Below are 23684 nucleotides of genomic sequence, written 5' to 3' on the forward strand. Positions count from 1 at the left end.
AGAATACTTTGACATTTAGAACACATCATGGCAATATGTGAAAATAAACAGGACTATACAAAAGAAAATATGTCTATAATGACCTACATAGAAGAACTGGAAAAATTAAGAATTACATAATCCATTCATTTATGCAATGTGAAATAATTAGACACTTTTGATAATTTTTAAATTTTTGCTGACTTGAGCTCTGGGTTTATACAGATGCATGGAGTTCCCTCCAAAGTGCATGTAAGAGGTCTATAACGAAAGAATACCCTGTTACAGGTCAAATCTCATGAAGCAGCAATTCCTGTGTTGTGGATGTCCCTTGTCATAGAATCACAGAATGGTTTGGGTTGGAAGGGACCTTACAGACCATCCAGTTCCAACCCCCCTGCCATGGGCAGGGACACCTTCCACCGGACCAGGTTGCTCCAAGCCCCGCCCAACCTGGCCTTGAGCACTGCCAGTGAGGGGGCATCCACAGCTTCTCTGGGCAACCTGGGCTAGGGCCTCACCAACCTCACAGTAAAGAGCGTTTCTTCTGTCTAATCTAAATCTCCCCTCTCCTAGTTCAAAACCATTACCCCTTGTCCTACTGCAACAGGCCCTCATAAAAGTCCCTCTCGAGCTTTCTTGCAGGCCCCTTCAGGTAGTGGAAGGCTGCAGTCAGGTCTCCCCGGAGCCTTCTCTTCTCCAGGCTGAACAGCCCCAACTCTCCCAGCCTTTCCTCGCAGCAGAGGGGTTCCCAGACCTCGGATCATTGCTGGGGCCTCCTCTGGCCCCGCGCCAACAGGGGAGCCTTGTCCCTGAGCCCCTCCATAGCACTGTCTCTCATTACAGGGGGAGGCAAAAGTGTCCAACTGCAGATGGGGCAGGCTGCTCTGGCAGTCTCAGGCCGATCTCTATTCCGTCAACCACTGCCAGCATCAAGGATGTCCTCCTCCTATCACTCCCACCCTTTCCTTCTTCAGGCAGTAGTGCCTGTTCACATGTAACACCAGGAAATTGAACTTGTGTGATACCAGTCGGAGAAAGAATGACTTTTCAGCCCTATCAGATCCCTGACCTGGTCTGTTTTGTGGTTGTGCAAAGACGAGCCCTGGCACCCTGGAAGAAGGGCAGGGAGCAGCTGTGCGGCAGCATCCGTGGGAGCCTGTTCTAGAGGGTCACTCCCAGGGACGTGTGCTGGGGCAGCTCGGGTGGCAGCAGCCTGCAGTGGAGCATGTGGTGATGGGCCTTCCAGCCTCAGTGGTAAGCTGGGATAAAGGACTCGTCACAGCTCTAGATGAAGTATTTATTCTTTTTCGCTTTAAGAATATAAGCAAATTACGTATCAAAAGCTAAAACACAGATGGTAGCTTACATATTCAAAAGCTGGTAAATGGGACACAATTAAGTCCCATAATTAAGACTGCCCAGTCAGCCCTCACTCTACCGCTCTGTGGGCGCTGTGAATCAGTCTTCTAACAACATCATTGCACACTATTTGTGTTGCTTATAGTTTTTCTATACAATTAACTCACTTTTTTAGCAAGGCATGCTAGAACTCTATTTGTGCCCTGTCCAAGTAATATGCTAGCACGATTTTCAGAGAATAAAGGAATATAAACCAAAGGCACATATTATATTATTTCACCTTAATTTTATTACACAGTAACTCTGGCCTTCCAACTCTCACCTTTCTGAACAACAATTTTTTCTTGATTTTAAAACCCTAGGTATCCTATAACAACAGTTAAGACACTGCTAGTAATTAATTGTTTTACTTTTGTCAGTTATGGACTATTGTTTCCAGTTAACATAAGCTACCCCATTATTTTTCCCATAAACTGACATGTATCTTCAATAGAATGTTTTTATTTTGCTTTCTTAAAAGGGGATAAAAACTGGTGTTAAGCACTAAGCACTACTAAGTTCCAAAATAACTGCCTGCGCCTACAAGTAACTAATACTTAAAATTTTCTCATATGAAATTATTCTGTCAAGATTGGTTACGGCCATCAGACAGCAAAGATGTTGATTTATTATATTCCTAAACGGCTATGCGAATTTTCCTGATAGGACTGCCACTGAAAAAAATAACAACAAAAAAATCAGTGGAAAAGAATATGAATAGTAGCACACTTTTATATCTAAATTGTGTATGTAATGTTTCAGGTTTTATAAAGATGATGCCATTTGATAATCCTGGGAATCTAAATAACTAGTCTAATATATAAGGTACATATGCCACTAAACAAAAACTGGTTACCAGAAAAATATTAAAATCCCCAGACTGTCAGTAGAATTTTGTGTGTTTTGGGGGGCAGTCAAAATATATTATAAATACTTATTTTTAAGTTAAACCAGAAGAATATCTGCATTTCCTTCTACACTATAGTATGCAAATACAATTTCAAGCTCCAAAGTGAATAACATACGTTCTAAATTAAATGTTAATATTTTCACTATCACTGGTGAGAAAAGTAGGTATTAGAAGATAGTTATACTTCAAATTCATCTTCCTGAACGCAGTGAAAATACTTAGCTGAAAGAATAAATTTGCTAGTATTTGCCATAAGAAAATAAAAAACAGTTTATACCTAAAGTTCACTCAATGCGCATTTACTTTTTTCCAGTCTTGTTTCAGAGAGCAGCAATTAGCCTCTGACGAAGTAGCTAATTACAAAATATAAAGCTTTGATTGAAATGGATAGCACAATTTCCTAAATATTCTTTTTCAAAGTTTTGTTTCACTGTCTTTTCCCTGAAGGGTAGGAGGATATCTGTAGTAGCTCTTATTGTTATTTTTAATGCACATTGTGTGAAATACTTTTCAATTGATAGCTGAAGTTTCATTAGGGGCAAAAAAGAAATTAAAAAAAATCAAATTGTTCTAACCTTTTCATATTCACTATTCTCTCCAACTCCTTTGATTTGTGAGCTGCCTTCTTCAAGATTTCTTCAGGCATATCTGCCAGTTTGGCAACATTTAGCCCATAACTCCTTGCAGAGACTCCTTTAGTGATTTGATAAAGAAAAGTGATAAATTCAGGATTCTCTTCATCTTCAGATCCTAAAAAACCAAACCAAAACAAAATCAAAACCTCCTCCATTATGTTAATAAAATGTAGTAGACCAAAGACCGAAATGGCAAAGACTGTGGTCTCATTATGATTCATGCTTCCTGCGTGATTTATTCCACTGAAGAAACATGAAAGAAAAATGTTTCCTTGAGACCACGCATTTTACTTTCCCACTGTGAGACTGAAAAAACTTTACTGTACTTTTACCTGGTGTGTTATTAAGCAGACGTGTGTGTGTGTGTGTAAAACTCAGAACCTTTGTATGTCAAATTGATTAGTTACGCTGTAACTGAGACATTGCATCTCATGTTTGCTGAGCAATGACAGAATAAAGGAAGTGTCAGTAATCCCACAATTGAGAAGTCTATAACTACAGCACAACAAAAAGTTTGCTGCCTGCCAGGAAGCTAGGAACCATACAAAATGCTTAGGAAAAACCAAAGGTTAGGATGGTGGGTCTTCCACTAGGGATTCTTTCTATTCCCTGACAACAACATGGAAACATAAGAGCCGTCCTTATAAATCTGATGACTCCTTCCTTCTCCTCTTTAGACATCTTTGTAGCATGTCTGCACAAGCCAGACCTTGTGTAAAGAGCAGAAGAACTATGTGGCCATTCATTCTTCTGTCTTGAAGCAGGATTTTGGAAACAATGGAGATTTCCATAAATCCTGATGACTCATGCTGATTTAATCTGAGTGACCCAAGCGAAAGATTGGAAAAAAAAGGTGCCAGAAAACTCACCTTAAATAAAACAACTAAAATGTTAAGACACAGGGAGCTAAAGATACAGGCAAAGTAAGAAACATAGATGTGTTGTTGCTCACAGGCTGTGGTACTACACCTGTTATGCCTTCTGTAGCAAAACTGTGACCATTACATATGGCCTGAAGGTTCAGGTCAACTAACATCGAATGTAGAAATGCTGAAGCAGAACACTGAAACACGAAGTACAGGGTTTTGTGGACACAATAGTTAAGGAATAGTAAGTATTGAATGTTGATAAGATCTCAATTGCCTGAGAGTATCAGAGAGAAACAGTTCAACTAAAGAACTCTGAGAAAAGGACATGCTGATGCTCAGGAGAGGGATGTTCTTAACTGGGAGCATCAGCATGTCTAGACAGTGCTCACCTAAACACATTACTTTGAACTACCCATGCTCAAAGTTAACACGTATTTCAGGGATCCCTGCTTCTAGTATTAACAGAATACAAAAGCCAAATTCTCCCTTTAGCCAAAACTGAAATTTTTGAACTAACTCTCTGAAAAACATTTAAAAAGTGATAGATTATATATTTATTGGCAAATACTGTTACCATCATTTAGTGGCAAATATTAAAGTGCCCTGTCCCGATTAGTTCAAATGTAAGCAGACAATACAATATTAAGAATAATGGCAAGGCTAATGGCAAATACCATGCCAATTCTTAGAAGAATTCTAGGAATGATTCAGGGAACAGGCCATCACTAGCAAAGTGGGAAAACCAGAATAAGAGCTGAATTGTCAAGCACCTGATTAAACCTGATACATCAAGCAAAAAAAAAAAATCAAAGCAGTTGGTACAGAGGGAAATCCTACATCACAAACCTGTTGTAAATTTGGGAGCTATGTGAGTAAGAGAGATCCAGTGAATAAACCCTATGCAGATTTTCAAAAGGCTTTTGACAAGGGTCCTGCACCAAATGCTCTTCTGAAAACTTAAGCAGCCATAATCTAAAATGAAGGCCTTTGCATTTCTAAATAATTGGCACAAAGATGGCAAACAGATGGTGACAGTCAGTTCTCACCATGAAGGGTGATCATCCCTGCAGTTAGGTAGAGCTGCTCAACATATCCATTATCAAACAAGAAAAAGAGCTAAGCAGTGAGCTGAGAAACTTTACTGCAAATACTAATTTAGAGCAACAGTGACAAGAAGAAGCAGAAAAAAAAAATGCTGCAACTCTTCTGATTGGTAAAACCAGAACTGAGTGGGATTATGATATGCAATCTACAAAATTATGCATGACAGAGAAAGGATGAAGACAGATTATTCCTCTGCCTCTTCTAATTCAACAACTGGGACCATCATGTGAAGCTACATATTGTTTCAAAAGAGTTTCAAAACAAACAAAGAGGAGGTGGTTCTTCACACAATGCAGTGTTAAATTTTGGAGCTACTTGACACAGTAGGATGAAGATGCTAGAAATACACAAGGATACTCAGGGAAACTAGACAACCTCGCTGAAATGAAATCCACTGAAGATATTAAAAAACAGAAAACACATCTAGCTCTTGAAGCCCCCTAAATAGCAAGTGTTTGCAGACAGTGAGATCTTTTAGAGAAAGAGCTGCCATATGTTTGATCCTTTATCCCTCCTCCCTAATCCTTTGTATTTGGCTACTGTGAAAAGCTGGATACTGGGCTGGATGAATCTTTTACGTGACCTAGCTCAGTCATCCTTATATTAAATATTAAAAAGAAATGGTTATTCAATTTTCAAGCCCCTCAAAACGTATGTATAGGCTGATACTATAGTAAGTTTGGATGCATCACTTCCATGTTGAGGTTTAAATTACCGTAACAATTTTATAATATCTGCCTATCCCTATAGTGCCAGAATCTCAGATGGGTTTATACTGTACCTTTTTGTTCAGCACTTTCCTGCTCATTCACCAAGAAAGCCATGTGGTAATTACCAACTTTTTCTGGATACACCTTCTCTAGCTCACAAACTGAGGGATAGTGAGTGACAAACAGTGTCGTTGACTCCACCTACATCAATGAAATAGACACAAAAGAAGGTTTGGCTTTAATTTTTTTTTAAACACAGCAGCACAGAACTGGTATCCTTTATCCATACCCCTTTGCTCTGAGTTTAGACATGCCACATTTCTACAAGCAAATACACACCATGTCAAAGTCAGCCTACCACAGTAGAGGCTGAAAAAGCATTCACAAGTATGTGTCAGACTGAATACTTACATCTCTAATAAAATGTTCAAGCGTAGCATAAGCAATAGCGATACCATCATGTGTGCTAGTTCCTCTTCCCAATTCATCCAATATTACTAGTGATCTTGAAGTTGCTTTTCTTATTATCTCAGCAGTATCTGTCAGTTCTTCCATAAAGGTACTTCGGCCTTTGTAAATGTTGTCTGCCGCGCCCATTCTGTATTTGGTTACAAAACAAATCAAATAAAGGCCAGGCAACACTAAAAAAAATATCATTATAATAATATCATTTTGCTATAAATCTCTTGGTGCTGCTCCAAGCAGAGCAGAAAAACCCACACAGAACATTCACCTTCCAGAACGAGCTACTTCTTAGGGAAAAAAAAGCAACAACGGCGCACTGCACAGATGTGACAGTAGTCTAAAAGACTGAAAGGTCCAGAAGTAACTACTCATGTACCATTAAATGAGGGCATGCATGCATTCCCCAAGACAACAGGGTACACTGACCCTGTGGGCATCTGGGGGAGGTCAGACTGTAGGGACAGCAGGAAATTTTTCTGGGCCATCAGTAATGTAGTCCCAGTGTAAATCCATAGACAGAAATCGCGTCATCCCATGTCAACTACAGGAACCAGGGGAAAAAAAGGAGGTAGACAAGTGGCTATTTCTTAGCATGCAATTCTTCCACCTTGGCAGACAGTACAAAGCAGCCTGCTCACCCCTTTAAAAAGACCCTGGGAGCTCAGACCAGTCAGCTCACAAGAAGGATTCCAGCAAAGGTACCTACGAAAATTAATTTTACCTTTTTAGTTTAGTTCAACCATCAAATGTGTATGGTTTTTAAATGCTAACAACACCTGAAAGTATCAGATATTAGCATTTCCATGTAGAGGTACCGTGGACACTCGTGATCAGCTACAGATACAGCAGTTCGTTCCTTCAGGCAGTAACAAAATAACAATTACTTCCCCAATTACACAGGTACACAATCTTACTAGTACGCTTAAACATTATTTTAAGAGAAAGATTTCTCTCCTCATCCTTTTACACACCTGTCCTTGAACGTGCCGGCCTCCATGTGGGTGTGTTTCTCCTCTGCTCCACACACACATGCACACACACACGTATACACAAATTCCTTCATGTTTCATACAAGCCTTTTACCACTGTTTCAGATTCATGCAACATTCAATCCTCAAATTCTATCACAAATTGTGAAATTGCAGTTTACACCTCAGAAGTCTGTTAGTAATTCATCCTGTTTTTCCCTTCTTCTGCAGCTTTCTGTACCTTTTCAATCAATACGCTTTCTACCCGGAAAAAAGAATACTCTTTTTTTCCATATATGCTTTTCAACTCCATTAATCACATTACAATATCACTTCTGAAACAGGTTATCATTAGCAAGCCACTGAGTAGGGCTGGAAAAACAGATTTGTTCACTCTCATCAGCCAATAATACAGTTACATACAAGCCACACTGATTTAAGGAAAACTCACTCATGGGCTTAGCATATTACATTTCCAGATACAACAGCTGGCCACAACAGTGTTTAAAGCCAATCAAAATCTTTAAAGAGAATCCCAACATAGCCTTTTTTTTCATCTCAGTCTTTTGCTGCATCTCTCTCTATTATAATTGCTTCTGTTGCCTACAGAAGCACTAGCAAGATACTCATCATTTTATGTGGATCTTATGATTGTCAAGAGTAATTGACTCCCAATGCCAAAAACCAGCAGGTTGGACACAGTATAATTTTGAGTTCTATATATTCTCTGGTTCCTGCCCTGGAAATTTGGTATGGTGGCATGCATAACTTCACAACATGCAAATCTTCAATTCTAAATGAACTAATTTTGGTTGGACTTGGGCATTATGATACAATGAGCAAACTGAGTGTTTTTATTTCATTAAGTATGTGCTTACATACACACACACCAGGTATACTCCCACATACTCTGGAAGAAAGGTGGTTTTCTACGTAAGGTAATTAAACTTTACAAGAATTTCACTTAATTAAATATATAATTCAGGATATTGAGGCATTGTGAAATTCACATTTTATTAAGCCATTTACTACCGTAATCCTTTTAAATGCTGGCTTAAGAACTATGAACATATTACCGAATTTCTCACAGTACCCCAGACATCCCCGGCCCCTTATCTAGTTTGGTTCAGCCATCATGCACTACTATAAAACCTAACAATCCCCCTTTATCACAATATTAAACAGATCTACAGAGAACACTATAAATTAGATCTATTTTTAACACTATTAACTATAAATAAGTTCACCAGAACGACAAATACTTTTTCTGTCTGGAAAATCTCTGGCTCCATAAGGGACAACTTTAACCTTAGTTTCTGACATAGGATTATTAGTATTATTATTTTATCATTTTTATTTGACTTTTAATTACAGAGACAGCATCTAACAGGCTGTCTGTTCTGCACCTATGATGATTACACTGAGAGTTCTCAGTTCTTTTTATCTCCGATTGCATCATTTTCACAGAACCCTCAAAATCATTTAGTAATTTTGTATCTAATTCACATTCATGAAAATCATTTTCAGAACTTGCTCACTAAATGCTCAAGATACAAACAGAAATGAGTATTATCTTTCTCTTGTTGTTAACCACAGCTGCAAAAGAAGCCTTTCTTTTCAGCATCTTAGAACATTCAAATCCAACTCAGGCTTATCTACAGTTCAAAAAAAACACGTGTATTTTTAAATGACACAAAAATGTATCAAATGTCATCCTTTGAAAATGGATAAAATTTTTTTCTGCCTCCGTCCTTGACACTAGAAGAATCATACCTGGTTTTTAAACTTAACAAAGCAACATCCCAGAAACAAGTAAGCATAACTATATTAATGTGGATGACTGCATTTATAAAACTAATGGTTATGCAGCAAGACATTGCTCCCTAACTATATGCTGTATTATTCCTGACACAATAAAGTTTTTGAGTCAAAACATGTCCCTGAGTGATGCAGACATGTTATGCACTACCAAAATTTTCCTTTCATCTCTCTCTTAATAGAAAAAAACGGGGGGGCAAAAAATCTCCCAAAAGCACCCAGAAAGAAAGGTTACAAAAGAAACAAGACAGTCACAAAAGCAAACCACTAAAGCAAGAACAATGCCACCAACTTCACCAGCTCTATTTCTCTATTTGTTAAAACACCAGCTGTTGGAAGTAGTGACACAATTAATAAGAAAACGTCCATTTCTACGATGGAATTTCTAACATCTACGTTCAGAAATATTGCTGCATTCCACCCATGAGAAGTGTGCAGACATCCAATGTGAAGAGTGCCTCTTTAGTGCTGGCAAGAGATCCATCACTCCTCAGCAAATGCAATTTGGCTGGAAACCACTTGTTATAATGTCTCTTTGACAGCCAACCAAATTTCATAAAATTAAAAGCTCTTTATCTTACAATGTTCAGCACATTTATTATGTAAAGGAAATAAAAGAGGAGGCATTATCTCTTTTCAGTGCTAGCTTTCAAGTAGTAAAGATTCCTGTCTGTAGCCTCAGAAAAAACAACAGGGAGGCAATGTTTTCATAAATTAATTTTTTGAGGATAAGTTAGATAATATGCAGCAGTAGCTAGCTTTCCGCAAACCAGCCAGCACTATATTCTTAACCTGTATGCGACCCCTTAGAGAAAAAAATACCAGTTTCCTTATTCTGTAGCAGCAGCATTCAAATGGCTGTTTTTTCAACCTGCTCTCCTGAGTCAATACATGCACACAGTACTGACCTTTTTGCAGTGCACGTCCTCATCATCTTGGGAAGGCATACTATGTTTTTTTTGTCTTATGATGCTCTTAAATGTTGGGAATTTTTTTAATGATACAAGCTATGATACCACTCATAAACCACCAGAATTCAATAGCATAACTTTTTTGCTTGCACCTCAAGAATTTTTATTTATCCATTTAAACTGGCTCTCCACAGGCACAAAACTAATATTGCTAAACTGCGTGGGCCTGAAAGTTACCTTGAAGTCTGGTGCTTTCAAGCTTTTGATCAGCTAGACATGTCTGAAGGCTTTGACAGCCATACACAAAAAATTTGTATGGAAGAAAGAAATTAAAAATTGAGTCCATTAAGATCTTCTTGGAGTTCCTTCTCTCAGCATCCTGTTATTACTGCTAGCAAAAAATGCAAAGTGTCCTGGAGAAGGGGGTAGACTTGCAGACTTGATGACTAACAGTGGCATAAAAACACTAGAATAACCCAAGACGTAGCACTGGACAAATACTAGAAACCAAGACTGCAAAACCATTCCTAAAGCCTTATTTTCATACAGTTGTCAACATCCTGATGCTATTTATTAATTTGTAGTTTATACAATACTTAATGCTGAAAAAACCTAAATGAAATTAAAGATTTTTCACCTTGATTTTAGAAACATGCACTTGACTTTACAAGTTAATCTAAAATATTTACTGGAAAAATGAAACCTAGTGCCTGCAACAGAAGAATAAGCCTAATGAGTATAGAATCTCTACGCACTGCCTTTGCAGTTCCCAAGAGAAGGCATTCAGGTTTCCAGGTACGGTTTGTCTTCCCAGGGATCAGAATTGAAGCCAGACTTCATCTCAGAATGTACTCATAATCAAATTATTTATTCATTGAGAATAATCAACATTAAAAGAAAATTACTCTTTTGTCTGAGAATATCCTAAATGTAAGGTGCAGAATACCAGTCTCACAACACCGTCAACAAAGACATGTTCTCTGTGATTCAAAGAGAACACTAAGAAAACCACAAATTAAATAAATTAGTCATGTGACTTCCTAATTCCACTGACTCTCTCTCACAGAAACCTCTTCAAAATGCGACTTCAAAGATGACTATTTGAACAGGAGGAATTATTTAAATTAAAATAACTAGTTTACAGAAACAAAGGGTTAGATGGGGTCTTGCCTTACAGTTTATCCCTTGTCTTGTATGAGACCGTTCTCTGCAACACGTTTTTGATCAACATTGCATAGTTAACTTTTTAAAAAGATGTCACAACAACAGTTTTGTATCCTTTTATTTGTCTCTGCAGAAATGGTCACAAAAGCGTGAGTATTAATTGAAGATGATGATTATGAGAACAGAAAAACTTGATATTGATCCTGACTTGAATGTAAGAACACAGGCACAATTTCATTTGAACACTTACATAAACCTTCTCCCATTAAACCAAGTTATTGACTGTCTATTAAGCACCTAGCAAACACCATTTAGTAAGACGTCACAGTTTAAAAATCAAAAATAGTTTGCAAATTAGTCTGCCAAGGAAATAAAAACAGGAATCACAAATGAAGGACTGGCAGGCCAACTACTGCATGTTGTCTCCTACTGTGGTCCCAGGAACCTCAACAACTTTAACGAGAACAATCATTCAGTTTTGCCCAGAAAAACAATTTGAAACCCTGTACATTTTAGAAACACCCAGACTGCTAGGAAGAATTTCACAGTGGTTAGTGTAAAAGTAGTCCAACTTGGATACTGTAACTTCTGGCTACTTTCCACATACAATGAAAATTTATCAAGTAATTCTCTAGAAGATAGCATCTGCAAATTTATAACAGTTCACTGGCAAGAAACTAATGCTTCACACTCCCCCACACAGTACTGGGAAATCATTTACTTCGTTTCCATCGAGCTCTTTCTGATTCAAACCAAAATCTGACAATAAGAAAAATAACTTACAGAAACTGCAATTACAGAATTTTGAAAAATAACTCTTAAGTATTACAGAAAGCATTGTTACCAGGATAGTCATTATTTCTTCATTATTCATGGGCAACTTCTAAGAAGTAAATGTGTATAGTTACATGGACAACAATGACAGGAAATCAGAAGATGCTCATGATACTAACCTATTTACAGTCAACACGCACACACGTGCTCAACCATTTCTAGAACTACTTATTTCCAAATTTTAAATGAAAAAAACTGATGGCATGTTACCCAGTTTAGAATAACAGTTGTTGAAAAGCCTGACAGGATGCATTACACATTTAATGTAAAATACATTTTTATTTTGTAAATTACTGTAGATATAAGATATTCTCAGTCATTAAGAATTGAATGAAACTAGTAAAACCTAAGGCCACTGGGGAATACATACTTTGCATTATTCTGGAAAGAAAAGCAAGTCCAAAGTGATTTTAATGCTCAGTTTCATAGCGGTTTTTACCTTTTTTTTCCCCGACATTTTCCATATCACTAGGTAATTGAAATAGCCAGAACAAGTAATCACTTAAATCCTCATTACCTTATAGACCTGGCCAACAGAGACATGCTGCACACACAAGCACCCCAGTATATTAAGAGAAACGTATCTAACAGAATTAGCTTTCAAGATGTGAACTGCATTGATTTTCTGCTGAAAGCCAGAGGAAACAAAAACATCCACAGATTGCAGTGAACAGTCAATATTTTAAAAGCTTCACCTCAACTGACAGAACAGGTAGGACTGAGTTCAGAAGATTAAATACCGGTCTAGTCAATACAGTCACTGAGTGACAATATCCTCTCATTCCTAACACTTTATAAGGCAACTGAAATTCAGCTGTTCTTTCAAAGCTTATGTTACATTACCTAGTGAAGAACTAATGAGAAAGTTCATTTCTGAAGTTCAGCAATGATACCCTCAATAATATAAGAACTCCTTAAAAATACTTGTTAGATCACCTAAGGGCAAATACATCACTTGCTGTTAAAATAATCCAGCAGATCTCTGGTTAATCCTAAAATTTACCACTGCATTTTAAAATTGGACTTCCTTGAGTCCAAGTTCCACTTTCTCCATCCCATGTTACTTGCAGCCCTACAGCAGCTGGCTGTCATGGCACAAGGGCTGAGCTCTCAGAGGAGCAGGGTGTCAGTAGCAGAACGGGGACACAATAGCCATTATATTCCACATTCAGACATGCAAAGTATTTTATACCTAAAGTATCAATGGCTTGCTTTCCAAAGTCCATCAGCTTTTACATTTACTCAAACACATAACTAAGCATTTCTTCTTCCTGCCCTCACTGAGAAAGCTATGATTTGATTCTGTACAGAGGTACCAAACTGAGGTTTCTGCTGCAGCTTCTCCTTCTGACCAAGAGATCTGCCTGTGCAGTTAGTGCATACCAGAAGGCCAATACTAGATGGAGAAGTTTATGAAAGCTCCATTAAGCAACTGAAGCTCTAAACACATGCTTTTACTCTGATGTCTCTGCAGGAAACCATCAACACTGTATAAGCATTATTGATGGTCAAGAGAAAGAACAGATTAAATGTGCAATCATTTTGCTGAAGGGTAAATTATAAACATAGATAGTCAATTTAGGGTGTTTATTTGCAATATTCGCCTGAAGTAGATGAAAAAAAGAAGACAAAGAAAAACCCAACCCTAAAATATGCACAGGTTTACACTTACTCCTCTCAGATTCCAGCGAGGGAACTCAAGGTAATTAAGTTAATGTGCATATGTAGCTGCAGGATTGAGGCCAAGGGGGGATTAAAAAGAAGAAACTATGGCAACAGACTAGGGACAATAGCTGAAGCATTCAGTGCAGGTGAACTTTTCCCCTTTCAACCTGTGGACGCTACAGAAAATCTAATTCAAATTGTGACTAGGTTAAATCATAGCATGGAAGAGTTTTAGAAAGGTAAATACCACCATTCAATGTAAGAGTTTCAACTTTACTGTAAAATAAATAGCTCGTCAGCTTCACAGGCAAATCCCCTCCCCCCATACCATTATTGGGAAAGTCTTTCAATTACTATTATATTCAATTATATTATTACATGAGATATAAACCTAACACTGCAGATGCATGTTACGATGACATGAACAAAGACATGAAAAACTAAATTAGGTACAAATATATGCATAGCATAGCTTAATTTATTTCTACAGAGCTACAGAACACTGTCAGAAAGTTACAGCTCAAATGTACTGATATGTCAAAGACATAACTTTTCTAGAAAAGCAGAACAAAATAATTTTCAATTTGACAACACTAGCTACAACTTTTGCCTATGCTCTTCTTTTTCAAAAAGAAGAACTCCACCTGACAAAAAAATAGGTGCAACGAATTTAATACATCATCTTTTTTTCCTGAAAGCTGGGAATACTTTAACCCAGAGGTGTAATGACTGTAAGCATAAATGAAAGGCTTAAGTAATTTCTGTTTTTCTGGCTATAAACACAAATACAATTAAGCAACTTCAAAATGAAACAAATTACTGTGCCATAAAGAAGTAACATTTCTGAAAATTACTTTTGGGATCTTGACAACTAAAAAGTTCTGTTTGAATGTAATTGTTCCTTTCCAGAGCAACACAAACAACCCTTGTTTAGCATATCAGTATATAGAATTCTCGTGTGGACTTGCCAGTCACTTGGGATTGCTATGTATCAATGGTTTCCCGCTCCTCTGCACAATACATAAATTTATGCATATGGCAAAACCAATAAGTGTTACTACATATATATATAGAATAAACAAAGATGTGAAAAAGTACCTTCGCTTTTAAATTTTCTGACGCTTATCTTTCAGACTCTAACTGCACAGCCAAATGGAGAGAATCTAGGTTTTTTCCAAAGAAAAATCTGAATGTCTTAAATTCAAACATTTATTTTCAGCTGTAAATAACTAAAAAAATAAATCTAACAAGGCATCCACAAAAAAGTTCTTGCCAAAAACAGGTACAGACAAGTTGCTTTGCTGAGATAAACTCCTCCACAGTTTCTATCCAGCACTCAGTCTCCTGGTGATTTCTGTATTACACGCGACGCCTGCAGACTACCCTGCCAAACACTGCTGTCACCTTAAGACCAGAATTTCATAGCCTAGATTTTTATGATAAAGGCACTAAGAAGCTGTCTAGCTGAATCCTCATGCCAGGTTTTGTGATTTAACTGATATTTCTAGGACAGACAGAAAGACTAATCTTCATAATCCTACGCTGTAAACCTCAAAGAAATCAATAAAGTTTAATTAAGCAATAAATGAAAGCAAGGAATTTTTTAGTTTGGTAACTGGTCTTTTCAGTTAAGAACAACAAAATTTGCATGTGATGTCAAAATGAAAGGCTATATGCTTATTCTGGCAAAATACTGAAGAGTTTGTCATAAAGGAAAACAATTTATGTGAAGACACAAAACCTATGCTAGTCCTGCCCAATGACCTGACTAATTTTGGAGGTTGTGCCCAGCACAAGAATTCCAAAAAAGGCACAGAAACCATGAAATGGTAATGATGCAGTAACTTCAGGAAAGATTTTTCAGTATATATTTATTTATTTTTTTAAAAAGAGGGGTGGGGTGTGTCATGATTATGTAATCTCTCATGTATAATTCCAAGTATAGTATATTTTGTTGAAGACTTATTACAAAACAATATCATTGTAGACCCCTTCAAGGGGGGAAACGCAATACCACCATACTTCACTCATAGAATGAAGGACTAACACTAAGATGCAACAGGCCCATATAAGACACAAAAGATCTGCAAGACTCTCATGCACACTACTAAACCATTTTAAAATGTCATCAGCATGCTGCCCCCTCAGCAATCAAGGTTAAATACACAGAGTAGCTTTGGATGGAGGATATTAACTTCTTTATCATGTTTAGTGAGATCACTGTGTAGGAAGAGACTTCTAATGAAGAATGCTTCTAAACCAGTTTCAAGTGAGTTAGTTCCTGGGCAGTCTCTTTGCAAATACAGCTGTTCCGTGAACCTAGCAACGCATAAGTAGCAAAGAATATCACACACTGCATTCTGGTCATAAACTGCTCTCTTTTTCAACCTTAGTTTGTCTATTGCTGTGTGAATAGCACCACTTCCGCTGTGAAGCTCTGAAATAATGAAGCTTATTACTTATTTATTATTTGAAATACAAAAATTTTCCCCCTTTGTCCTGGTCCTGTGCAGCTCCCTTCTACTGACCAACTAGTGAAACTGGAATGAAATTAAGTGCAACGTTATTTGCCTAGTTACAAGAAGCTGGGAAGTTTTTTGCCACCAGCAATTAGATCAACGGAACATTCACTGCCATTAATATTTACGAGCACTATTCTGTTTTTACTCTGAAGTGATTTACCTCAGATTTCAACTTATTGTGAAAAGCACTTGGAAAACATCTTCCACCCAATTTACATTCCAACAGAAACATTTTCTTTTTCCTGCTTCACATACCACTCCATCCTGTGCTGATTTTCTCAAGATTTCTTATAAAATGTACTCTTGACAACCTTTAGAACATTTAAATCTGCTAAAGTAAATCATGCAATTTTAAATATCTTTCAAATGTTAATGATGGTGACATTCCAATGAAGCAAAGAAAAAATAAATACAAACATCCAAAATTGATTGTCCAAATGTTTGCAGGTGTTAACACAATATTTGCTTTCCATTGTGATTTTTAATCATACAAAATTTGTAATGATGCTATAAACATGTACATTTTTTCCAGTTTAAAAAATGGGTGTTTGTCTAGAGAGACAATAGCAAGGTTTGTCTACTAGTTTCTTTCAGCTTCACACACTCTTGACAAAACAGTAATATGAGTTTGTCAAGTTGTCAGAATTAAATACCTGTTAAAGTATTTAGGGAGGTGACATCCAAAATATATCTATTAAGACCTGACTTTTTTAAAAGTCAATTCTACCATTTAGAGATCAGACAAACAGACATTCTGAATAAAACATACAGAATAAAGTATTAGCATGTTTGATGCACAGCCTTTAAAGAAATGTGGATTAATAAGGGCTGAATTTTCTTGGGGTTTTTAGTTTATTTTGAAGAAATCCTTCATCCCTAAACTGTCCTCTAAGCTTTAATAGCATTTTTCTTCAGATTATTATCTCTTAACTTCTAGACCATGTCAAAACAAGGTAAGCATTCAGGTGCTTAAAACAACTTCAGGTGTTCCTAAACATCTGTTGTACCAAATGTAAGAATCTGCTACACACAGTCACAGTTCTGCTTTTGTAATATACATTTGTAGGTGGAATAAACTTGTATTTCTCCTACACAAGCCAGCAATATGCCAGTCTAAAGATGACTCCACTTTGGTTTTTTTCACCTTGGCAGAGGAATAGGCACAGTCTGCTGTGTACAGTAAGAGGACTTGACAGAAAGACCATATTGTGCACACTCTTCTGAGTCCTCTGAAGAACAAAAAAGAAGCAGTGTACACTAATGGGAAAAGACCTCTTGCATACACCCTGCAGAAACCAAGATACCTACAGTCTTTGCAGGTGTTACGGGAAGAAGGCCAAGGGCTCCATGCATCCTGCATACTTGCACAAGCCTACAAGGGCACAGCCACAAACTTTCACGTACTTTCTGGCCCATATATTCTCTTTTAGGTGTTAACAATCAAGGCAGAGAAATTAGTATGGGTGAAAGGATCCAATGTGACTGTAGTAACTCATACTAGAAATGTCAGTCTGGGATACTTATATGTCCCTTCCTCTTCCATCTTCGTGGACCCAATTGCACGTGACTGATATGGGTCTTCCTGCTCCCAGGTTAATGGAAATGACGAGTGCCAGTCACATCAGTCAAGCAGGCACTCAAATACTGCTTTTTTCAATATAACATCAAGTTCTCTCCCATATGAGTGTGCAACGCTCACAAATTTAAGTGGAATGGGTGACACCTCGGCTTTGTGAATTTCAGGATCAGTTGAAGATATTACCTGAGCAGTAGCAGAGCAAGCATTGACGGGCAGCCACCAGCTGGCTGAACAGCACGACACATTGAGTTACCCACTTAGAGGGACTCTGCGATGAAATGTCTCAGCCTTTAAAGCAGCTTCCTACTGACAAAAAGAGACTTAATCTCATCAGTGTCACTATGTTAAGCCAGGCATATGTATAAATAATGCCATTTCTTCTTCAAACTGCAATGCATAATATAAGTTGACTGGCTGACTTGTGCAAAGGATTGAACGCATGCATGGTCACTTTGACCGAAGAACTGAGAAGACAGAAGGAACTCGCTTTCCTTGCACCTATTCCGCTTCTAAGAAGAGAACAAAGGATTATCTGGTGGGCACTACTAGGGTGCCTCTAAGACAGAGTGCCACTCTGGTCTGGCACTGACTGGCAGTACCTTGCTTGCTGACAAACTGAGTAATGCATGCACCTGGGATGTATTTTCAAGGGTAGATACGGCCTGTTCTTAGATGTTTTGCTAGACTCTAGAAGGACTGGGCAGGTGAGAGGGTGAGTGGAGTCCTCAGCAGCACACAGCTTCTCTTGAATCAATCAGAAGCATCAGGTCACTTTATGATGGCAACAGCTTAAAGTCAGAGGGCCTAATTTATACGACTCTGCAACTTTGTTGTGTCAAAAAGACACGTAAGGACCAGCTGCCTGAAGATTTTTTCACTCTAGTTACACTTCAATGAGCAGCTATCACACATGTTCAAAATCATTATACAACAGACAGACAAGAAAATACAAAGAAACAGCTATGTAACTTGAATCCTGGAACAGACAGATTCAGGATTTCACTTGTGGCCATGTCTATCTGAAAGACCGTGTATATAGACATGTAATACAAGCTAGAGAAAGAAAATTATCTTTCCCTAGCCAAGGTGAGCAACCACCATCTGTTTTCACATTTTCAGATGTACAGTGGAATTTGAACTGAGTATCTCCTAACTACAGACTCACTCACCAATGAGGAGTGCCCTCCATATTAAAAATACATTTAAATCATGTTACAAGGATAAAATGTAGGACAAAGTTCTGTACACCTAAATACAGCTTGTGATACACAGAGCCTACACCAAGACAATTGCCTTGAAGTGCAGGCAACTGTATGTCTTGCATAAAGCAAAAGAATTGAACTGCTGCTTATCTAGACAATCTACCACTACCACCTGTCAACCCTGTATTGCCAAAATCCTCTACCCCTCTGTTTTCTTAATATACCTCTTAGACAACTCAAACTCTATTTCTTTGCCGTCATGACGATTAAAGACATGCTGAGAATCTGTGAACAGCAAGATAATTCTTTTGAGAGAGACGAAGTGCATGAGACGATAATCTACATGCATCTTGCTGATGCTTCTATTTATTCCTTTAACCTCTAAGCATGCAGCACATAACCTGCATGAGTTTTCAAATCCAGTAGAAGCACAGTGCATAACATTAGTTCATACAACTGAAGCTGCACCTTTAAGGGTATTGATAACTGTAAATGTAACAAATGTAACATGTAGGGGATGTTATCACTTCAGGTTGTCAGAAACAAGTCTTGGTTCTTTGTGAATAATTCCGACGGTTGCAAGACAAGGGACTCCTGAATAATCCCTTTAGGCGCCTGGGCCTTGGGAGAACAGGTTTGCAAACTACAGAGATAAGGAGGCTGCAGGATAATCTGAAGACCCCTGCCGAGAGACGCCAAACAAACATGTGCCATGGACATTACCATATATTAATGAATTCTCGGAAAAGGCATTACTATGATAAACATTTCTTGGAAATGTAATGAATATGTATGTTAACATAGCATAAATACCTAGTAACTGTGTCTCTTCGGTGCACGCGTTTGGAGGAGAGATCCCCCGTGTGCCCGGCGCCGCAATAAAGAATACCTGCTTAATAGTCTGCCGACTATTGAGTCTTCAATTCCGGCTTTTCACGGCATCATTTCTGGCACCCCAGATGGGACCCGCTCTGCTCGGCTGCAGGACCCGCTGAGAACAGGACTCCCTAGGGTACCCCCGGGATTTCCCGGAGGGACTCCTCGCCTCACTCGGATCACTGCGGGAGCAGACAAGGACCATCTAAACGAGTAAAGGTATTCTTTTTTTTACTTTCTTTCTCTGTTTTGGTATGTGAGACCGGTCATTTGGAGAGTTCTCGTAAGTCGTAGGAGACGTCCTACGCTGAGCGCTGTACACCAGGCTACTAGTGCCTGAGGGTGTACGTCTTGGTACGTTGGTGCAGGCACGGGTTAAGCTTTGCACTTCTGTAATAACATGCTTTTGGTAATTGTGCGTTGGTACAAGCATGGGTTAAGCTTTGTACTTCTGTAATAACGTGCTTTTGGGTATTGGTGCATTGGTGCAGGCACGGGTTGTGCTCTGCACTTCTGTAATAACGTGCTTTTGGTAGTTGTGCGTTGGTACAAGCATGGGTTAAGCTTTGTACTTCTGTAATAACGTACATTCGGTATGGTACGCTTAGGAAACCCGCTTAAGTTGTACTTCTGGCGATACGGATTTGTTGGTATTGAACTCGGATATCGGATATCTCGGATACTGGCTTGTTAACATACCCATCAGGCATCGTAAAACCAAAAAAAAAAACCCACCTTGCACGGTGAACCTCTTTTCTTGTGACCAGAATATTAATTGTGACATTTTTGGAACGTGGTCAGAGCGGGACAGAAGGGGACGACAGATTAAAATTGTTAAGATAAAGACTAACAGAGGTACAGAATCAACAAAGTAAAATGGGGGACAGCAAAGCAGCGGTATTTTAAAGAAAAGCCCCTTAGGATGTATTCTAGCACATTGGAAAGCTTGTGTGACTGTGTATGAAGCCTCTGTGTGAAAGACAAATAAGTCAAAAAGAAAAAAGAAAAAAAAAAGAGAGAAAAAAAATGGTGAAAAAAAAAAAAAGAAAAAAACACCACGTACGTTTGGTATGTTCTGCTGATTTCCAGTTTTTGACTTGGGACTGTTGTATTTGAACTCTGAGTCTTCGGGGCCGTGGTTTATGATTTCTTAAGTATCAGTGCAGGGTCTTCCCGTGGGGGGGATTTTGAGAGCCTCTCCCAGGATCTAGACGGCAACATTGGGAAAAGTAGGGGGAGACCCCTCACTCAACAACATCTTAATAATGTATGGGGTTTGGTTTGCTTAAAGAAAATCGGCATGATTTAGGAATTGAATTGGGAATTTGGGGATAGGTTTTAAAATACTTAGAAGTTGGTACATATTGTGGGGTTACAAGTTCTCTAGTTATTTGGCATTGATCGATCATTTAGGGACTCTGGTTTTGGGGTATGTATTAAATATACTGTATATATTGTTTTGAAAGAGCTCTATGTATATAAACATGTTAACTGAAGTGGTTTGCCTGTATATATTGTTGTACTTAGGTGATACAGTTTGTAAACAGAAGGATTTTAAAAGATCGCTTCTAGGTTGTATGTGTGTGTGTGTGTTGTGTTAACCGATTGGTGGAGAAGTTGAGAAGTTATTTTATTGTAACATGAGCTTCGGAGGGAGGTGATCCCCTCATAAGGAAACAATTAATTGAATTATGATATGTTGTTAGAATTGATGCGGTTTTGTGGACAATTAAAAAGTATAGGAGATGAAAAGTTTAACGCGGTATTGAAAAAAAAAAAAAAAAAAAAACAACCAAAAAAAACCCAAAAGGAAAACCCCTCTGGATTTTCCAAAGGGTTGTGTAAAGTGATTAGAACAGAAAGGTATCAAGTTACAAGCTGCTTTGCTAGCTGCTGCTCTAAATGAAAAAAAAAAAAAAAAAAAGGAGCAAAGTTCTTAGAAGTTAAGCAACAGAAAAACGAAATGAAAAAGAGGGGAAACAAGGTAACTTTTTACAGTATGGACTACTAGTGGAGTGTGAATCAGAATACAATACTCCTGTGTTACCAGTAAAAAAAAAAAAAAAAAAAAAAAGCAAAACCAGGTGGAACTTACTGGGTAGTACAGGATTTAAGAGAAGTGAATAAGATTGTTAGGGACGTACACCATGTGGTAGCAAGTATGGTTTACGGTATTGGATTTAAATGATGCATTCTTCTGTCTGCCTTTAGCCAAAGAAAGTCTGAATTTATTTGCATTTGAGTGGGAAAATCCTACCACGGGTAAAAAACCCCAGCTTGCCTGGACAGTGTTATCCCAAGGTTTTAAGCATAGCCCAACGATCTTTGAAAATCAACTAGCACGAGAACTTGAAGCATGGAACGCACCCTCCAGAGATGGAACCCTTTTACAGCATGTAGATGACATTAATAGCAACTGAAACAAAACCTGACTGTATACAGTAGACTATCAGTTTGTTAAAGTTTTTGAGATTAAATGGGTATCAAGTCTGTCAACAGAAAACTCAGATGGTGCGGCAACGGGTAACCTACCTTGGATGCAAGCTGTCTGGACAAAGAGAACTAGGAACAGAACAGAATGAAGCCATCTGCAGGACTCCCCTCCGTCAGATGGTAAAAGAGCTCAGGACCTTTCTGGGACTGACAGGTTGGTGCTGGTTATGAATTTATAATTATGGAATAATAGTGAGACCCTTATGTGAACTTTTGAAAAACAACCCCACCGGATTGATCTGGTCCAAAGAAGCTCAAAACTCATTTCAGACACTTAAGCAAGATCTAATGAAGGCCCCGGCTCTGGGCCTGTCTGATGTTACTAAATGCTTCTGGCTGTTTTCTTATGAGAGACAAGGCATAGCTCGGGATCCTAGCTCAACAACTGGGACCCTAGAAAAGAGCTGTGGCCTATTTTGCTAAACAGCTGGATGGAGTAAGCAAAGGATGGCCAGGATGTCTGCAAGCTGTGGCGGCGGTGGTCTTGACTATTCAGGAAGCCCGAAAATTTACCTTGGGCCAAAAGATCACAGTGCTGGTCTCACACACAGTATCAGCTGTACTGGAACAAAAAGGGAAACACTGGCTTTCCCCATCCCGATTTCTACAATACCAGGCCATTCTGATTGAATCAGATGATATTGATATTGTAGTAACTAATATTATGAACACAGTTTCTTTTCTCAGCGGATCAATCTCCGAACCATCGGTACATGATTGCTTAGAAACCATAGAGACTGTGTACTCCAGCAGACCAGATCTGAAAGAGGAACCCCTGGAAGATGCACAGGACTCCTGGTTCACTGATGGAAGCAGCATTGTCGGACAAGGTATTCGAAAGGCCAGGTATGCGGTGACAACAGCAGACGAAGTAGTTTGTTCTTAATCACTACCTGCTAGAACATCAGCTCAAAAGGCTGAAACTATTGCCCTAACTAGGGCTCTGGAGTTAACAAAAGGAAAAAGATAAATATATGGACAGATTCCAAATATGCCTTTGGAGTTGTCCACACTCATGGGACAATTTGGAAGGAGCGAGGACTACTAACTGCGCAAGGGAAGCAGATTAAATACGCTGAGGAAATCCTTCGACTATTAGAAGCTGTTCAACTACCAGCAAAAGTTGCCATCATGTACTGCCGAGGACACCTGAAGGGTAACACTGACCAGGAAAGAGGTAACAGGTTGGCTGACTCTGAAGCTAAACAGGCAGCAGAGAGAATGTAAGAGATTTTAGCCTTAATTCCAGATTATAGAAATAGAAACCTGAGTGACCAAGAAAATGTTGAGTATTCTAAAGCTGATGAAGAATTAATAGAGGGATTAGGGGGCCAAGTTCCATCCCAGGGTGGGCCTACTTAAGTGATGGCAGAATTATAATCCCTGCTAAACAGATATGGGGGGTGGTTAAAGAAGAACACAATAGGACACACTGGAGAGCGGACTCCCTGTACAAATTTTTAAATCAGAAATTAATAGGGAAAAATTTGTATACTACAGTCCGACAAGTAACCCAACAGTGTGAAACATGTTTAAAAATAACCCCAGTACAGGTAACCGGGTACAATTAGGCGGTATT

General features: G+C 38.5%; 1 protein-coding gene across 3 annotated transcripts in view; it reads right to left on the reverse strand.

The window, feature by feature from the left end:
* Window positions 1-23684, reverse strand: part of MSH3 (mutS homolog 3) — a 129480-nt gene that overhangs the window by 1968 nt on the left and 103828 nt on the right. For all 3 annotated transcript variants that reach the window (XM_075411553.1, XM_075411554.1, XM_075411555.1), the window contains exons 21-23: window positions 6020-6206; window positions 5680-5809; window positions 2866-3040 (exon numbers count right to left, since the gene is read on the reverse strand). In XM_075411553.1, coding sequence (XP_075267668.1) covers window positions 2866-3040; window positions 5680-5809; window positions 6020-6206 — 492 coding nt within the window. The remainder of the gene's footprint in view (window positions 1-2865; window positions 3041-5679; window positions 5810-6019; window positions 6207-23684) is intronic.

This window comes from Opisthocomus hoazin, chromosome Z, assembly GCF_030867145.1.
Source record: "Opisthocomus hoazin isolate bOpiHoa1 chromosome Z, bOpiHoa1.hap1, whole genome shotgun sequence".
NCBI lineage: Eukaryota > Metazoa > Chordata > Aves > Opisthocomiformes > Opisthocomidae > Opisthocomus > Opisthocomus hoazin.